The sequence below is a fragment of the Esox lucius genome, chromosome 7 (genome assembly GCF_011004845.1).
Source record: "Esox lucius isolate fEsoLuc1 chromosome 7, fEsoLuc1.pri, whole genome shotgun sequence".
Classification (NCBI taxonomy): Eukaryota; Metazoa; Chordata; class Actinopteri; order Esociformes; family Esocidae; genus Esox; species Esox lucius.
The window spans coordinates 4,577,123-4,596,706 of NC_047575.1; the positions used below are offsets into that span (position 1 = coordinate 4,577,123).

The window sequence follows — 19,584 nt, forward strand, 5'->3', positions numbered from 1 at the left end:
TTCCTTTAATGTTGCTGTAGGCCTCTTGGAAGCCTCCCTGACCAGTTTTCTTCTCGTCCAGTTTTTGGTAATGTCTCTGTTTTTTCTCCACTTGATGATGACTGTCTTAACTGTGTTCCATGGTATATTTAATGCTTTGGAAATTATTTTGTACTCTTCTCTTGACTGATATCTTTCAACAATGAGATGCCTCTGATGCTTTGGAAGCTCTCTGTGGACCATGGCTTTTGCTCTGAGATGCAACTAAGAAAATCTCAGGAAATTCCTATTACAACAGCTGAACTTTATTTGTGATTAATCAGAGTCACTTCAAATGATGGCAGGTGTGTAATGACTTCTATTTAACATGAATGTGATTGGTTATTTCTGAACACTGCCACATCCCCAGTTATAAGAGGGTTTGCACACCAGGTCAGTTTTTTTTTCTCCCGAAGATTTTAGTTTGTTTTTCAATTGAATTGTTCACATTATAGGTCACATTAACAGTGGAAAAGGTTCTGACATGATTTGTCTTTGTCTCATTCTTTAACATCACAAAAACCGGGCATTTTCACAGGGGTGTGTAGACTTTTTATATCCACTGTATTACGTTAGGTAAAGTAAGGTTAGAGTAACAATCCAGAAAAAATAAAAAACATGTTTCAAACCAGGGACCTACCACTTTACAAACAGGCACCCTACCAACTACTCCAAACAGGAACCTCCTTGAGTAGTGGTGTTACAACATCAATATATCATAATAGATTTTCTTTCTAAACCAAGCCTTAACCCCAACCTGAACCACAGTGCTGTGATACTTAACATTAACTTAACTGTAACGTTAAAATGCATTTATTACATATTGTAGCGATATTTAACTAATATTAAACATATCTTACGAATGATATTGCAATGCATAATAAGTGTCTGGCATTCATATCATATTATACGTTTTAACAACTTTCGTAACATATTATGCATTGCAATAGCATTTGTAAGATGTGTTAAATATTAGCCAATTCGTAATGTATTATATGTTTTGGTAGCGCATTTTATTTTAACCTAACCTAACGTAACGTGACCTATCATATACGAAATCGGGTGCCATGGTTTTACGTAAAATAGTCTACATAGTCCCGTGAGACCACATTGCACCAACAGTCATTTTTTATTACCTATTATGCTTGTCATAGTATTATATAACATTAGTGTTTATTAAGATTATTTCCATTTCTCTTCCTGTGGTTGCTAAAGAGATCAAACCTACAGGCTGATTGTGCAATAATGTTAACAATAATGAAAGTAACAAGAAAGTAACAATAATGTTTTTTGTGTTGTCCAAAATGTAAATGATAAAATCTTGAAATGGCTAGAGGAAAGTTTAGGAGTTTAGGTTAGGTTGAAATTCAGGGTTAGGACTAGTTCCACCATTTTCATTCAGACAGCCCCAATCCTTGAAATGCTATCATGTGTTGTTGTGGGATACAACCATTCTTCAAGAAGAAAACCCACCACTTCTTTGTGGGATAAAGGAGGTGGTGAAATACCTTGCCCTCCACGCTCCTGAACTTTCCATAAAGGTTCAACGATATTCAGATCTGGTGATAGAGTGGGTCATGTACGGTGTTTAAAGGGCATTATCATCATTATGGATACCACACCATGTTTAATAGCTGGCAACAGGCATTGTGGGCTGAAGCCATCCTATGGATTTCTCCCTACGTAAACACATGCAACCTGGTCTCAGGACACTACATAGACTATTTAACATAAATCCATGGCATCCAATTTCGTATGATATGTGACGTTACGTTAGGTTACATTACAATGCGCCACCAAAACATATGATACATAACTAAATTGTTCAAATGTAACATATCTTATGAATGCTATTACAACATATCAAATGTTACGAATGCTATTAAAACATATAATAACATACAAACAGCAGAAAAACATATGATATAGACAAACACATTTTTCACACAATGTTCAACCTGTGTTTCAAACCAGCAACGTTCGGATGAGAACGTAGTCACCCTATCCACTCAATGACACTGGACATACACCAAGGTCGCTGGAATATGTTATAAAAGCATTTTACCGTCAAAGTTAGGTTAACGTAAGGCATCACAGCACTGGGGTTAGGGTTAAGGTTAGATATCACAGCACTGAGGTTAAGGTTAGGGTTATGGTGTGTGTTAGGATTACAAAGAAAATCACTTCAAACATATTTATGTTTTGACAACACCACTCGCCCTTCCCATTGACAGGTTCCTCATTGGAGTAGTGGGTGGAGCACTTGTCTGGAATGCGGAAGGTTGCTGTTTCAAAACATGACTTTAACTTTTTTTTCTCCATTCCAACTCTAATTTTCTTTTACTGAACCTAATATATCTTACGAAATCCCCCCGCTAAAATGTACAGAAATGTGTCTACGTAGTGTCCTGAGACCAGGGTGACCCATCCAGATTTCGAAAATTGGATGAAAGAGGACTCAGCAGACCATATAACTTTTTTCCATTGCTCAGGGGTCCAGGTTTTGTGCTGTCTATCCCTGTCGGTCAGCTTTGACTGTTCCTCTTTGCCGATGAAATTTGTCCAGGAAAGGGAAGTTCAATATTGGCTCTGAATTATTTAATTCACCTGGAGATTTCCCTTTTTTTTGCCTTTATTGCTACTTTAAGTGAGTTTTACACTCTAGTGGAATGAGAGAAATCCACATCCTAATAGTTTACAAGCAGGTTAGCTCTTTGCACTTCTGGTTAGATGCTAACTGCATTTCGTTGTACTGTACTTGTACTCTTCAACCACAACGAAGTTGGATCTAATCTAATCTAAAATGGAAAGGGGTCCAAGGTGATCTTGATTGATCACATGAACATTCCAAATGCTCTTATGTCATTCTATGTACATTCACTATACATTAGAATACTTGAATGTACCATTCATAGGCATATTACACTTATATTATATTTATAATATTCAATACTTCTACCAATATTGTTCATATTTCCCATTCTACAATCATTAAAATTGCTGCTAGTTTACGTATATTATTGTGTATGTACACTCACCTAAAGGATTATTAGGAACACCATACTAATACTGTGTTTGACTCCCTTTCGCCTTCAGAACTGCCTTAATTCTACGTGGCATTGATTCAACAAGGTGCTGAAAGCATTCTTTAGAAATGTTGGCCCATATTGATAGGATAGCATCTTGCAGTTGATGGAGATTTGTGGGATGCACATCCAGGGCACGAAGCTCCCGTTCCACCACATCCCAAAGATGCTCTATTGGGTTGAGATCGGGTGACTGTGGGGGCCATTTCAGTACAGTGAACTCATTGTCATGTTCAAGAAACCAATTTGAAGTGATTCGAGCTTTGTGACATGGTGCATTATCCTGCTGGAAGTAGCCATCAGAGGATGGGTACATGGTGGTCATAAAGGGATGGACATGGTCAGAAACAATGCTCAGGTAGGCCGTGGCATTTAAACGATGCCCAATTGGCACTAAGGGGCCTAAAGTGTGCCTAGAAAACATCCCCCACACCATTACACCACCACCACCAGCCTGCACAGTGGTAACAAGGCATGATGGATCCATGTTCTCATTCTGTTTACGCCAAATTCTGACTCTACCATCTGAATGTCTCAACAGAAATCGAGACTCATCAGAACAGGCAACATTCTTCCAGTCTTCAACTGTCCAATTTTGGCTCTAACCAGAATAGAAACAGCAGTTGGAGGCCCTGGTGCACAACTGAGCAAAAGGACAAATACACTAGTGTATAGTTTGAAAAACAGATGCCTCACAGGTCATCAACTGGCAGCTTCATTAAATAGTACCCTCAAAATACTAGTCTCAAAGCGAAGAGGCATCCAGAGGCTCTCACACCAGCTTCGCACTGCCATGTATCCCACACTGACCACACTGACACATTCACTCACGTGACTCCAATAACAATTAATTGGAGGCAAAATTTTGGTAGCTCAAGTCTTATAAAATTGTGAAGGATAGACAATAAGGCAGAGGAGTAAATCATACAGCACATGGACAGGGTCAAAACAAGCAAATGGACATGGGTGAGGTGACGGACAGCCCCGTCGTCTCCCAGCTTTTTGTTTTCATTTCGTGTTTAAGTGCTCTGTGTTATTTTCAATTAAATATTCCCTTCAACTGCCACTCTGCCTGCGCCTGGTTCCATCCTCTCCACCACTACACCATTCGTGACAAAACTGAGCTGCTGTGAACCATTAAAGTACATCTTTGTTGATAAAGCAGGCTTCTACCAACACTACTGTTGTTTGCTCCTTGGTCCTGTAAAATGGCCTCATATTCATTTGCCATTATATGACCATGAAGAGCAATTATCGGACCCAGTGACTCCCACGAGATAGCTGCCCATACCATTACAGATACCCCACTATCTTTACCATTTGGCAGCAGGCATTGTGTACTGAAGCCATACTTATGCTTTCTCCCTACTTAAATCCATCCGAATGTAGGAAATAGGGTAAATGATGACGCCTCAGACCAAATTATTTGTTTCAATTCCTCTGAGGTCCAAGTTTTGTGCTCTTTACACATAGTTATGGATCTTTCAGTATTGGCAGTTTCCAAATGGCAGCCTTGCCATAAATTCCCATTTTGTGAAGCTCACGACTTATTTAGACTGAGCCACAGATGTGCTGATTCTATTCTATGGTAATTTTTAAGTGTGTTATTTTTGGGTATTGAGCAACTGTCCTTATTAGATCCTTGATATTAATATATTTGTTAGGTGTTTCTGTTATTCTGCCCACCCACTGTATGTATTGGTATAACCTGTTAACACTGTTATAGCCATGTAAATTTGATACTGTAGAATTTGTTGACCTCTAGCTGTTTGGGAGAACAAGAGCTTCAGACAGATACCATAGTGGTCAGTTTTGTATCAGTGACGGTCTGGTTTAAAAGTGATTGCCTGGCACTGCTTATCAGCGATTTGACCAGGAATGTAATGACGTTTGTAGAACAATTAGACAGTTAATATACTCGGCAGTGACATCTTGGTACGTGTGCTTGACTCAGACCCGGTGGGGTTTTTCATAGTAAAACTTGTGCTTTGGCTTTTCACTCAGTGTTGTGTGTTTCAATTGGGTCGCTTGGTAATGTGCAACTCAAGACAGTCAATATACTTTCTGAGACCTTTATTTGCTTAGCATATTATGCATATTTTGGTTAACGCCAACGAGTTTTAACATACTGTTTGCAAAGCTGGTTAATAGACAGTTGCATCAGTGCTTTCTGAGTGGGATAGAAGAAAATGTCATATTAATACTGTCGCCTAACGCTCAGATACTAATGCAGGTGGAAACTAGTCTCTTTAGCTAACATTCAACACTTGTCGCTTTACTTCTCTTTGCAACCCCAGGCAATTTTCTGCCACTCTGCCGAACAATGTCACACTCAGTCAACAAAAAAAGACATTACATCATCATCTGCACCAAAAACATTTTATTCTATAAAAGGAGTGGGGGAAAATCACAACTGTACAGGGGGGAAACTGACTTAATGGAACACCATTTCTCACAGTATCAAAAAGCTCACGTTTTCCTCACTGATCCTTACACATTTGTTCTGTACAAATACAAAAGAAATAATATTAATGACTTGTATTATAACGATAACTGCATTGCACTGAGTAATAGTAATAGTACTGGCCCATAAGTTACTGCATTCAATATAAAATACCTAAAATTCTGATTCTTAAGAGTTTTGATACGTTAGAGGCACACTCACACCTTTACCCACTCGTACGTTTATAAACACAAACACACACAGTTATACACGCAGACCACCAAGTCACACATTCATTATACGGTGCCATATTGTTGAAAGTGATAGGTGACTAGTGGAAAAATGTGCTTATACAGTACAATAATATACACCCTAAATGGCATATTTTCCAAATATTGTTCCACCTTTGACGGTGGTCAAAATATTTTTATGGTGGGCAATATAGGACACTAAATAGAGAATAGGATGAGAGTTTAACAGCATCCAGACTATAGTTGTATTCTGACACATTTTAACCATCAATTGAGCTACGGTGGTATTTGTTGGCCAGAAGACCGCCACTTTGGTAAATTGTATCATACTTTTTTGAAGTTGTACTGTATTTTCTTCTTTGTGGTACAATGGACATGAAAGGGGAACATAGGGCCGGTTACACAGACACATTAAGCCTAATACTGGACTTAAAAAATCAAGGTCAATGGAGATTTCCATCGAGGCAAGTTTTTATGCCCAGGACTAGGCTTAATCTGTGTCAGTGAAAACCAGGCACTTAGTTTATTTTAATTGAGTTTTGGTATATCGTACACATCACCAGCATTGGTATGTCCATGCAGTGAGGGATTTGATCAATTATAACAAATATTTTACTTTCCAACATGGCGTGTGTCTCAAATGGAACCCCAGTCCTTATATAAGGATAATGGTGGCATTTAGGAATCAGCCATAGTTGTGGTTTTTCAGTGCTTATTGCAGGTCATTATGTTAAGTTAGAGCCCCAGGATCACACCAACATGCTCACCAACTTTCACAAAAAAAAACGAAATGCAACCCTCCATGCAACAACAGTGAGCACAAAACAAGTGGGACCATTTTTTTAAGAAATAAAAAAGGAGAACGAAATAAAATACAAATGTATAGCACATCTCATTTGTAAATACATCCTACAAATGAGGAAAGGGGGAAAAAAAGTATATTTTTCACATTGTCTAGTCAGTGTTAAAAATAGAACTCCACCGGTTACATTTATTATGGACTTTTTGATTATATATACAATATGTACACTTTTTATTCTTCTTTAATAATTTCTCATAGTCCTTAATGTCTAATATGAACAGTTTAAAAAAAGAAAATTTGCAATCAAATGCATATACTTTTCTAGAAAGATGTGCTTAGTAACATTGTTAGGAGTCAAAGCGGAGAATGATAGAAAATCGGCAGAACATTGCATTGCATTGCTCTATGTGGACCAATAAGATATCTCGCTGCTTCAGGCATGCGCTCAACTTAACACCAAGGCTGGGTTTGGAGTCTGACGAGCATTATTTTCTGCACTTAGTTTTGTTTTCTATTGTCAAGACAAAATGGATCTTAGCTAAATATTTGCTATTGTGTTTTTGTTAGCTAGCATTTGAAATGACTATGGCTGTGACTGCTAGCGATAGCCAAACACTTTGTTTACATGCCCTTTAATATGCCCTCTGCATGTATGCACCACAGAAGCTGTGCATGCCAGAGGAAAGTGTATTTAACCAACTTCAGAACAGCGCTTACAGGAGCAAGGTCTGTGTCTGTCCATTCGGCAACACATACTTTACCCATGACTCCAGTCTGGACTTTGGAGCAAGCTTTTCGGACGTTCCTAGTAGCAACACATACTTAGCCGCTGGCTTCAGGACAGCGCTAGAAGCGAGGTCTGTGGAGGTTGCATAATCAAGTGAACCCAGGGAGCAGGAGCTCAAAAACAGCCACCTTTTAGTAGGAGTACTGATCTAGAATCGTTTTTTGCCTTTTTAAAAACATTTTTAAATATAATTATATGTTCATATCAACAGGGGTCATCCTAGATCAGTACTCATTCGCTGTGGACTTGATTCTAGATCAGAACTCCTTCTCTGGAGGTCTTTGTAAATACGGACCCTGATCTGGGTAGAAATGCTTGTAACTAGAGAGTGTTCCTTGTGACGTGTGTCGTCAGGGCGATAAGACCCCGTTTCCCGGGTGACCCTGAAGACCGAAACAAACGTGCGTTTCTAAACAGAGTTTCGTAGATTGACTTCAAATTCATTAAGGCTCCAACGGGCGAGAGGTAAACACACTGCTGCCTCCAACAAACACACACTTCATCAACAAACTAAAATCATCAGTTCTGATTATGTTTTCTACACAAACGCACACACACATACACATACACAAGCTCCCCTAGATCCCTGCGAGAGTTTGGTTTGTAATCTCAAACTTTTTTCTCCTTATACTTTCACAGCCTCAAACACTAAATCTAAGGATTCGAAAAAGACAAAAAAAACAGGGTTCTTATTCTGTTAAGAGACAATGAAAGGACAAAAAGGAAAGGGAAAAGAAGATGACAGAAGGCATTATTTGTTTTTTTTTTAAACAACACAAATACTGTTACTGAACAACGAGTTATAAATGTAGGGCAGGTCAACATGAATTCATCTCTGATTGAAACAATGAAGAAAAAACAGAAGTCTTGTCTCATAAAATTCACAGTCTTGTAGCTTCCCGTTTTAGGGGACTGGGGGAGGAGGGGGGGCAGTGACTCCACTTGAGAAGGAACATGAAGGAGAGGACATGGTGCATCTTCAACTGTCTTTAAAATAGCACACACCACACTTGCGCTCACCCACGCACACATGTAGAAAGCCAGCTCATGCACGCAACGCTGGGTAACAGAAGACGGGAAAGCAAATACAGTAAACAGTTGCTATCAGACAGCTGAGGAGTATCTTCCTGTATCTTTCCTTCCGAAATCAACAAATGAAACAAAGAAGCCATATATCCTTCTTTGCCCCTCTTCCTCCCTCCTCATCTTCCTCAATGCTGAGGGTATCCCTGCATCATTTCAAAGTCTATCCTGTCTCTCATTCTCTCTGTCCTGCCTTGTCCTGTCTTCAATATCCCAATCAGGCTTCACTGGATTTACACCCAGATGGATAGGGGACTGTTGAAGTAGAAGGCTGTTGGCTGTTCGCCCACTGTGAGGGGTGTGTGGGGGAGACGGGTTGTACTGTGGGTTTCGAGATGAGAGCGGCGTAACTACACCTTTTAGGCCCTAAGCAACTGGAAAACAGTAACCAACTCTTCTACTCATTCTCCGTCTCTTCAATTACGTGCTCTCCGCACCAACCTGCAGCTCAAAATGGATGGCGGGGCAATGCAAGGCGAGGAGGGGCACAGGAAACAAAACAGCAGAGAACCTCCAGGCATTCAGACTTCAGCCCCACCCTTCTGAGTTCCATTGGAGTTCTGGTGGAAGGAGGGGGGGGGTGACGGGTCAAAGGGCAATGGCAATAGGTGGTAGGGTCCAGGGTCGGAAGGTAAAATGTCAAAGGGGTCACATTTCACATCATGACGTGGCGTCTCCGGTGCAGGGCCAAGTGATCGGACCGGGAGAAGGAGCGGTCACAGTCGGTACAGCGGAAGGGCTTAATGCCCGTGTGTTTGCGGAAGTGTCGCGTCAGCTCGTCGGACCGGGCGAACCTCCAGGTACAGCCCTCCCATGTGCACTGGTATGGCTTCTCTCCTAGAGAAGAAGATGATTGGTTGGTGGATTGTGCCAATTATGGTTAAAGAAGCAGCACTTTCAATGAATTTGCCTGAATGACAATTTCAATGGGGTTTTTAGATATATGTTTTTTTTATTCTAATCATAATTTTTCATGACTGATCAAAACTAATTTCATCATGGTTCTCTTGTCCTTCTGCAGCAGACTTGGTAACCAATATTTCTTCATTATCGAATCAGAACCTAAACTTCAGGATGATGTTGTAAAATAGCATAGAATTGATCTACGTAAATTGTTTAATCATTAGCTACAAATTGCAGGCCCCCTGATACTCATTGTTTAAAGGGCGGGACAGGGGTGTAGATTACCTGTGTGTATTCTGCGGTGGGCTTTGAGGTGTGAACTCTTGGTGTACACCTTGTTACAGCCATCATAGTCACACATATGGACACGCCTCCTCTTCATATCTGGCGAATCAGGATCTGCCTGCATGTCCATGTCCATCCCCGACCTGACAGAGATACAAGCAGAGGCTGTTACAACACTGTACATAGCTAATAAAATTACATAATATAAATTTGATGTCTTCATCCTTTTGAAACATTTGTCTGTGTAATGTTTACTTAGAATTCACAATTTTCATTTAGGCGGAAGTTAGCCCAGAGGGGTTTCAACCAGTAACCCAAAGGCTGCTAGTCTGAATCTCAGTCAGCCGACATGGTGAAAAAACAGTCTGTACGCGTGAAAGACAGTTAACACAAATTACTCCCAGGTTGTAGCTGTAAACAATCACTCTTTGTGCCAGCTTACCTGGTAATTTCTTTTTTATTATTCTACTTGCTTTGGCAATGTTGGCAAAGACTTTTTGGGCCTGTAAATTGCAAAACATGACGACAGGGCACGAAGAACGGAAAGAGAGATGGATGAAGTGAACAATGGAAGAGTGAGAGAGACATTATTATGGGTGAGGCTGGACTTACAGGAGTTGAGTCATGCATGTAGTAAAAAAAAAACGGAATGTCAGAGGGGATCATTTGTATTATCAGGATAACTACAAAGAAGCTAGCTACTTACCTGGGTTCAAATACTATTACACACCTGTTTTTCAAAAACTATTTAATATTTTATCATGGATTGATGGACTCACAGAGTCCAAAACACTGGTAATTTGGCACTGTTGACCGGTCATCAATCATTGGATGCTATATCCCTAGGCACTAATTAAACATCTGTACTATACTACTACTAGCCAGCTTTTACATTTTACATCATCAGGCATGTTACTTTTATCCTAGTGATGATGTGTTGTAGCAATAGTAATCCTGCTACGAGACAAACCGCAGGCTCAGACATTAGGTGTATGTGCTTAGCAGTATGAACCAAAAAATCGTTGAGATTAAGTCTGGTCTAAATGTAATAAACAGAAATAAAACAATACACATTTTTCTTCTGTTTATTGGGTAAGCAAGACTCTTTTATAGAGCCAGTGGGAAGATATAGAGGAGAGATGTTCTGCTGACGGAGCAGTGGACCAGACTGGAACCTATGCTGCAGCAGGCCCATTGCACTGTCGGCGGTGGCCCAGACCACCCTAAGCCACCCAATGACATATTTCTAATAATATATAACCTCAGGTCTGCTATTGTCAGTACAACTTGAACAGACTTGTCCTACATGACCTTCAACGCGCAAAACCCCACCTGAACTGTCTACGCCCCAACTAATCCACAAGGACAATTACTGATGTAATGACTGCGTGGGATGTAACAAGTGTGCCTGATTGGCCAATTCTATCCATTGGCGCACTGTTCATACTGTTCAATTAGATGAGCAGTGAAAAGATCTGACGTGAAGAATGACAGTTTGGCATCAGAATTAGGCTGCCCGTGTAAACATAGCCATACAGTCGCTGGGTAAAGTTAGAGGCCGTAGCCACCAGGGAGCGCTAGAGAGTGACTGTCAAAAACCTATACAGTTGAACAGCTTCCAGTTCACAGCTGATGTCTCTCCTTCTCTCTCACAATCCCTCTGCTCCTCAACAATCCTGTCCCTCCTCCCCATCCATACTTTTTTGCCTGTCTCTCCCCACTTCCTTCCTGTGTCTCTCCCTCCTATCCTCTCTGTTACTCGAGGCTTTCCCCTTTCTCCACCCTGCCTGCCAACTAGTTCACTCCTTACACCCCCCCCCCCCACCGCTCAGCCATTGGCTTGAACAAGCTACTCAGGCAAAAAGAGAAAGAGTGTGTATTACTCCTCCTTCGTCCGCATCCTTCTTCTCTTCCACTAACTTGGCCCTCTGCTCTTTTTCCCTCTCTCTGAAACTGTTTATAAGGAGGTGTGACGGCGAACTGCGTTATGTAACCTTGTTTACACCCGGTTCTCGGACAACCCTGCCCAGCAACACGCACGCAAACTGCACGCCCGCTCGGACGCACACACATACGGGCTGAGCAAACTCTCCCGAGCGCACACCCTGCATTTCGCTTAGATGGAGCTCTCATCACGCACAGCAACGCCTTTGGGGTGTTGAGGCTGCTGCTTCCTCTCACTGAAATAATAAAATAAAGAGTTGCACATTCGGCCTCTCCCTGTTGCTGCCCCACTCACACACACACACACACACACACACACACACACTTCCCCTCCACTCCTCCAGCATTCAGGGGTTATGCAAGTGTCCAGAGCATTGCTGCAGTAATGTAATTAGTGCCAGGAGAGGGGAGAGAAGGGACAGGCCCAGCTCACAGCCCCACCTCCCCACCCCCACAGTGAAGGAGCAGATTCCCTCTAGCTCGTATTTCTTACAGGGGAACACATAAGAAAGTATCGGTTCATCTACCCTCATCACCCTCATCATTCTCTTTATGTTAAAGCCCTGAACTAGCTCACCTGTTTCACTGAACAAGTTGAATCAGGTGTGCCACCTTTGGAAATATCTCAACTGCACTGAACCGCAGGGGCTCCCCAGAGGAGAGGTCTGAGCTCCGCTACGGTACAAAAACCACCGGCCTCATCCAGTACCCCAGTACCCCACCTTTAGGTCAACGACACTCACCCTGTGTCCGGACACGGTGTGCTGAGGGAAGCTGACCCCGACTCTGTCCCGCTCTCCACATCGCTGTCGCTCTGGTACTCCACTGGAGAAGCCGAGCCAGGCTTGATACGCACTGAAGTAACAGAGAGATGGATGCAGAGAAGCACAGGGCCAGAAAGAGAGACAGAGAAAAGGGAGATAAGGAGAGATACAGATGGGAGGCATATGAAGGATTTGGGGAGAAAGTGCAATGGGACAAAGTGAGAAAGAAAACGGGACAGATAGAGGGAGACAGAAAGGTTTGGGAATAGAAAGACGAAGGGGGTTAGCCATTCAGACATAAACGACTGTATCGCACAGCACTTGGCAACACAAAAGGTAAGCAGAGCTTAATCTGAATGCCTATGTTGTGAAAGAGTTGCTCGTTAAGGTTAGGCGCGGTAGGCTACCCTGCGGATGGCCATCGATTGTTTTTGCTGACGCCCTCCCTCCCCCAACCTCTGCCTCTCAGTGGGTCGGAATGTGGCAGCCGCACTGTTTAAAGTTGATTTTAACTGAGGTTGAGAGCGGGGGGAGAAGTGGTTTTGTGACGATAGGGTTGGGGTGGGGTAAAGAACTCTTTTGTGCATGGGGACAATCCGCCCCACCCCTCAGCACTATTGCTAAATGAAACTTGCTGTATTCAAAGGCAAAGTGACCCATCTCCTCTCCTTCAGCCTCTTTCTTTTCCCTCCCCCTAATGTCACAGCCTTCTTCTCCCTTATTCCCTGCTGACTTTCTCACCTCTCTCTCTCACATTCCTTCCCTCCCGGATCAATTAATTTTTATTTCCATTTATTTCCATTAATAGGTTTAATATAGAATCAGATGTATTTTTTAGGATCCTTCCTTTTCCCAAAACAGGCCTATTTTTACCTATTTCCCATCTGCCTTTTGAATAGCCATTGCTTTCTACAGGAAGGAGTGAGAGACTTTCAACTTTGACCCTGTTGTTGCAACTGTTGTCATGGTAATCTGACAAGCTGCTGCAAATTCCGAATTCCTCAGTTTAAAATCAGAATTTGTATTTCTTTGTAAGTCATCAGCTTGCCATACGTGCACATAATTACTGTGCAATGTATTCTGTTGGATAAATAAGTTGGCTATTCAAAATGTTGTCAGATGTTCTGGTAATTATGAGCTGGCTTGACAAAGAAATCCATTAGGCCCTATTCATTTGTGTACCCAGGTCTTGAGGAACGGTATTGTCTTACTATAATTAAATAGATTTTCAAACAAAAAGAACAGAATATTTTGAGTTTAATGTTACTGGTTGAAATTGATACTGTCATAACAAAGTAGTTGTATATAGCCCATGTCCTAATTAAAAAAGTAATTATTGTATTTCTGTGGAAAAGATCGAATTGTCAAATTTGTCCATGCAAATAAACAACTCCTACATGATTTCAGAAAATTGTCTTTGACCTTATTTTACCAGGTAATAAAACACACCCACAGCAAAATTCTGGGGAACGACAAAACCTACCAGCACCATCATTGAATGTCATCTCCATTGCATACTTTTGCTTCTTTGAAACTCCAGTTTATTTGGCTGATGACAGATAACCTATCAGCCGAATAAAAGAACCATTAACTGAATACACTTTCTACCCTCAATTCAAAATTTCCTTAACATTTAAAAGCATACATTCTTTTTGGACCAAATTTTTATTGAGAGAATATAATTGCATTAAAAGCATTTTGTGAAGCTTTGTGAATAATAAAGACAAGTTCAGTCACAGAAGGGGGGACGTTTACTAATCAGACAAACAATTTTGACGAGATCAGTTAGAGAAAATACTAGTATGGGCTTTGTTGCCAACAATCCATTTCAGATACCTTTGCGATATAAGTCTACATTTAAGATGTCAAACTGGCATCTTTTCATCTTTCGTTAAAATAATTGCACCCTTTAATGTCCAGCATACTGTGATGAGGACTTATTAATATGTATTAACATTTAATTTAATGATTTGCCCAACAAAAAAACATATAATAAAACTCGAACTCAGAGCTCTGGAGAACTCCAGAGTAACATTCCAGACATAAGTGTGGTGTATTACAACCTTGTCTGGAAATCTGTACTTACTCATGAACGTAATCAACATACTCATCTGTGTTTGTTTACAGAGGCTAACGTTTTTTTTCTAAATTTTTCTCAAATTAAACGATATTTAGGTTGAAGATACTTCATCATCAACGCCAAGGATGGCATTCCTGTCCAGAGCAGTAGTCATTCTAAATGTATATTTCCGAAGTAGAAGCACTAAGTCAAAGAGCACAGCTAGAGCCGTAGTCAGAAAGCCAAAATGGACCGTTTTATTTGTCTGTGTGGCATCTCCTGTATTTCTGATAACTTAGAAATGACATGGAAACATCATAGAATGTATTAATTATGTCCTAGATACATTAAACTCATTTCTGTATGGTCAACATCATCTTATATGATAACAGTACTGTAAGAAGTTTGAGTGCTGAGATGTGTTGTAAATCAATTTTGTCATCAACTATGGGAAGTTACTAAAACCCAGCGACAAACAGCACGGCTTTCCCTCAGTAGTGCTTTTATGTCTATGGGTCTCTGTCAAATGTTAGAGACCCAGAGAGGAAGTGAGAGAATGCTTACGTCACAGTGACATACAGTGAGAGAATGCTTACGTCACAGTGACATACAGTGAGAGAATGCTTATGTCACAGTGACATACAGTGAGAGAATGAGCAAGTCCCAGTGAGATAGACCATGTGTGTTTGTGTGTCTGTCAGAAGGAGCTCATGCGTGACAATGACATAGTGATTCAACCATCAGATTGTCAAAAAGTTTGGTGTGGAAGTTATGACGCTTAAGACCACACGCCAATGAGGGAGGTGCGGACAGCAGAGTTCATCCCTGGGGCCAATGTCAGAGAAAGGCATTGTCAATACCTCCAGTGGCTCACGCCATGGTCTGTTCACTGGAAACAATAGGGTCATCCATTCCTATTGTTGTTTTAATGTTTCGTGTATAGATTTGCCATTAAATACTGGGTTCATCATATTGGGTTCATGTTATTTTGTGTTAATTCTATGTATTTATTATTGTCCGTACCTGTAACAATTAAATTAAAGGGAATGTCTAATTATGATACAATCCCTGTATGTGACAAACAATTTGTTTTAATATAATTTTTGCTCAAGGGTTAGAATTTCAATTAGTTGTGAGGGTCCAACCAAAATGTAACTTGGATTTGAACTCTGTCTTGGATTTGAATTTGTTGAGGGTCGTCCTCAACAACAATCGAACTGTGATCGTTCCTGAAAACGGACACATCAACTGGCAGAAACTCACCAGATCCCTCCGAACGGCCATCGCTCCCGATAAGGGGGACTGTGATGGCGGCGGTGGCCACGCCGTCCGTGGGCATGGTGGTGTAGACGACGGGCAGCGACTGGACCACAACAGGGATGGTCTGCAGCTGGCCCATCTTACTGGGCATATTGACCGAGGGGATGGTGTGGATGACGTGCAGAATCTGCTGACCGCCTGCCCCCTGGGTGGATGCCAGGATGGAGCCAGGCGTGAGCATCTGGAAGAAGGATGGATGAATGGTCGGATGAGGTGGAGGAGAGGGGGGAGAGGCTTAGAATGGGCATACGTGAAGTTAAACAAAAATGGTCTGAAATGGCACCAGATTCCCATTCTGCTTTGGCGAGAAAGAAGAGTAGGGTGCCGTATTAGACATTTGCATTTAAACAACACCTAAGCCAATAAGTTGCAGGGTATTAAATTAACTTATTAAAAGACATAGCCTTTAGAACGTATGCAGGTTCCTGGAAACCCTCTTCTACTGTATGTGTGTGTGCGTTTCACATTTACGCACTACACTACCAATCACCCCCCACACAATGAAGAGGCGCTAGCTAGCAAAACCGATTTGGTTAATAACTGGCGTGGTTACCATGGTGTCTAGAAAGGTTACCGTGGGGATGGATGTTGCCGACAGCGTGGGCAGTGCCACTGAGCTAGGGGCTGGGTTGGCTGTCGTGGTTGGCGCGGAGGCGGGCAGGGAGGGGCGTGGCTTGCCGATTGACAGGTCGACAGGTTCCGTTTGGTCCTCTGGGGGGAGAGGAGCATTGTCCGTCGTCCGGCCCGTTGTGGTCATGTCTGTGGCCGTGCAGAGGGGAGGGGGCGATGCGGGCTGGCTTTTCTCCGTCTTGATCTTGAGATTGGTGGGCTGGGGACGCTCCTCGCCCACTTCGGCCTGCTACAAAGAAGAACGGGGGGAAGGGGTGGGGCGGAGAGGGGCGAGGAAGAGAGAGCCATGATCAGCACATGATTCCGCGCACACACACAGTACACACACAGTACACACACAGTACACACACAGTACACACACAGTACACACACAGTACACACACAGTATACACACAGTACACACGCGCGGCCCTCCCCAGACCCGGTTCCCCCTGCATCTCAGTTCAGCTGTGCTCTCTGGCTGCACAAACAGAGCAGAGCAAAGCAGGGTGAGGGGAACAATGGCTGCTGTGTAGGGCCCTGGGAGCTCGGAGGGAGAGGTGGAGCTGGCACACGGCCAGGACAGAACAGCCCTGCCCAGACCCAGTCAAGCCCTGCCCTGGTAAGCAAGTGCACATTGAGCAGCAGTCTTTTAGCTCACCAAGTCAAGAGCGCACTGTATAGCGGGGCTTTTAAACTAAAATTATGGATTTTAACTTTAATAGCTGCAGGTTTAAATTCTGCGCCTATATTTTTGAACTTGGGCTCCTGGTACTAAAAAAGGGTCAGCATATAGGGTTGTATAGAACATATTCGGGACAGAACAACACTGGCTAGCAGTACAGCAGCAGCGTTCTAGCCTCAAGCGTGGAACCACAAAGACCCACAAAGCGTGGCACCTAAACCTAAAGAGACGCGGTGAACTGAGCTGTGCTGAGACAAAGCCGAGCAGCCAGGCCTGGCCTTGCCTGACTGACCCCGAGGGCGAACACTGAGGCACGGCACCCAGGAATTCCAGGGAGACAAAAAAGAACAGAAACTGCCCGTCATCGGCCATGGCCGAGCACTGAAGCAGACATTGCACAGCGAACAGAACAGACACGTGGCCCAGCCCTGCCCAGTCAGAGGACACATAACATCCCAGCCAGTCGTTGTCCACACTATGGAGATGCCTAGCCAATTGTGACCCCATCAGTGCCAGCAGATGCTGGGTTAATACGAGCACACATTTTTTGGGTGACTGACAGTACACAGCATCTGCGTGTGAGATGAATGTTGCGCGAGTGGGTCGATTGTTCCCGCGGCCGATTCCAGACAAACACGGCGTCCCTGCGTTTGGATCGCCCTGGTCCCGTTGGCCAGGAACTCCGTGAGCGACCGCCCTAGGCAGAACGGGCTGTTCTCAAACAGGCTCGATGTGAACCAGCCAGACATCCATCACAGAGACGACCACAGAGTGAACCCAGGTGGACCCCGAAAATTGGGACTGAGGGAGGTCAGGGTAGGTAATAGCATACAAGCCAGTTAAAAAGGACAGCGCTGGCGGGGGTGGAGGAGAGAGATAGAAAGACAGAGTGGGCGGGAAAAGCCTTCGGTTGCCATGGAAACTGGGAGTTATCAGCGGAGTTGCTTTTTCTCCCTCGTTCTATCGGTTCACGCCCACCTGCTCCCTCCTCCGCTGCGCTCCTTCAGGTTCCACACCCTTTCGCCTCGCCCTCTTATGCCGGTTTTGTGAGTCCTCTGTGCCGTCTCTCCTTTCTCTCCATCCAGTGCTCTCTGATATCCCCATTTACAATAGTTTCTCCTTTCTCTCCATCCAGTGCTCTCTGATATCCCCTTTTACAATAGTTTCTCCTTTCCCTCCATCCAGTGCTCTCTGATATCCCCTTTTACCATAGTTTCTCCTTTCTCTCCATCCAGTGCTCTCTGATATCCCCTTTTACAATAGTTTCTCCTTTCCCTCCATCCAGTGCTCTCTGATATCCCCTTTTACAATAGTTTCTCCTTTCCCTCCATCCAGTGCTCTCTGATATCCCCTTTTACAATAGTTTCTCCTTTCCCTCCATCCAGTGCTCTCTGATATCCCCTTTTACAATAGTTTCTCCTTTCCCTCCATCCAGTGCTCTCTGATATCCCCTTTTACAATAGTTTCTCCTTTCCCTCCATCCAGTGCTCTCTGATATCCCCTTTTACAATAGTTTGCGTCACAGGCATATTTCTGACCCGCCCACCAATCAGTGCTGAAACGGTTCAGATGGGGCTTGTGAAAACCATTAGCGACGACACCCTGGCCCTGTTCTGACACAGACAGGGAGAGGGTGGTCTGTCAGCGTTACTATTCATATACATTTTTATAAGGGCTTTCTGGTCAAAAGCAATAGGGTTCAATGTAAACAGTCTCACAGCCACGGCTGAATGCAGTGTGAGCACTCTTATAAGGCTTAGCAATGTGTAGTAGGGCTTTAGTGCAGCAGCAACGAAAGCAGCCTCTTGAACAAAGAGATGAGTGACGTTTACTGGAGCCTTAATGTCGGAAACAACCAATTTTTTCTCTTAAACGCATACACGTATGGAAGCGATCAGGGTTAAGTGCCTTGCTCAAGGGCACCACCACACCATTTGTTTCCCTTCGTTGGCTCTGGGATTTGAATCAAGAGCCCTAGGCCGCTACACCATTTGCCGCACATCATTACGTCATCTTCCCAATTACAGATTTTTTTTTAACATGAAGCAGGGACTAAACGGACCCAATAGTTCGACTTGCTTTTCATTTTTCACAACATTGGGGCACTAGTATGTTCACAGCCATACTTTTATCCTCAAAGGCTGTCCAAGCGCTAACCTTCTTTTACGGTCTTCATCCCTGTACTTGGTCCTTTGCATGCTCTTAGCCGTTTCTTCATCCCTCTCAATACCGCCTGACAGCCATCGTCCAGAGCATGTATCTTCCCATCTTTTATTGCACCCTTTCCCTTTTCTACATCACCGTACTGTGACTTGGAGCACTCATCCCTTCTCTAGCTCTCGTTCCTTGTAGGCTGCTCACAGCTGACTAACAGCTAGACATCTCTCTCTCTCTCTCTCCCTCTCTCTATAACAGCTAAGCCTCCAGCCCTGCACTGCAGCACCCACTATCACTACAGCGAGAGACAGAGAGAGAAAGACAAAGAGGGTGAGAGAGAGAGACAGAGATTGACAGAAATACACAGAGAGACAAAAAATGACAGAAA

The 19,584-nt window shown here is 43.0% G+C and overlaps 1 protein-coding gene across 6 annotated transcripts in view; it reads right to left on the reverse strand.

The window, feature by feature from the left end:
* Positions 1–5,469: 5,469 nt before the first annotated feature.
* The window catches only part of klf8 (Kruppel-like factor 8), a 43,044-nt gene continuing 28,929 nt past the window's right edge, over positions 5,470–19,584 (reverse strand). For 4 of the 6 annotated variants that reach the window (XM_010864927.4, XM_013134310.3, XM_020048239.3 and 1 more), the window contains exons 3-7: positions 16,299–16,604; positions 15,689–15,926; positions 12,346–12,457; positions 9,659–9,801; positions 5,470–9,307 (exon numbers count right to left, since the gene is read on the reverse strand). In XM_010864927.4, the coding sequence (XP_010863229.1) occupies positions 9,126–9,307; positions 9,659–9,801; positions 12,346–12,457; positions 15,689–15,926; positions 16,299–16,604 (981 nt within the window). In that variant the 3' untranslated portion in view covers positions 5,470–9,125. The remainder of the gene's footprint in view (positions 9,308–9,658; positions 9,802–12,345; positions 12,458–15,688; positions 15,927–16,298; positions 16,605–19,584) is intronic. The other 2 variants (XM_010864928.4, XM_010864929.4) reach the window with 2 other exon arrangements.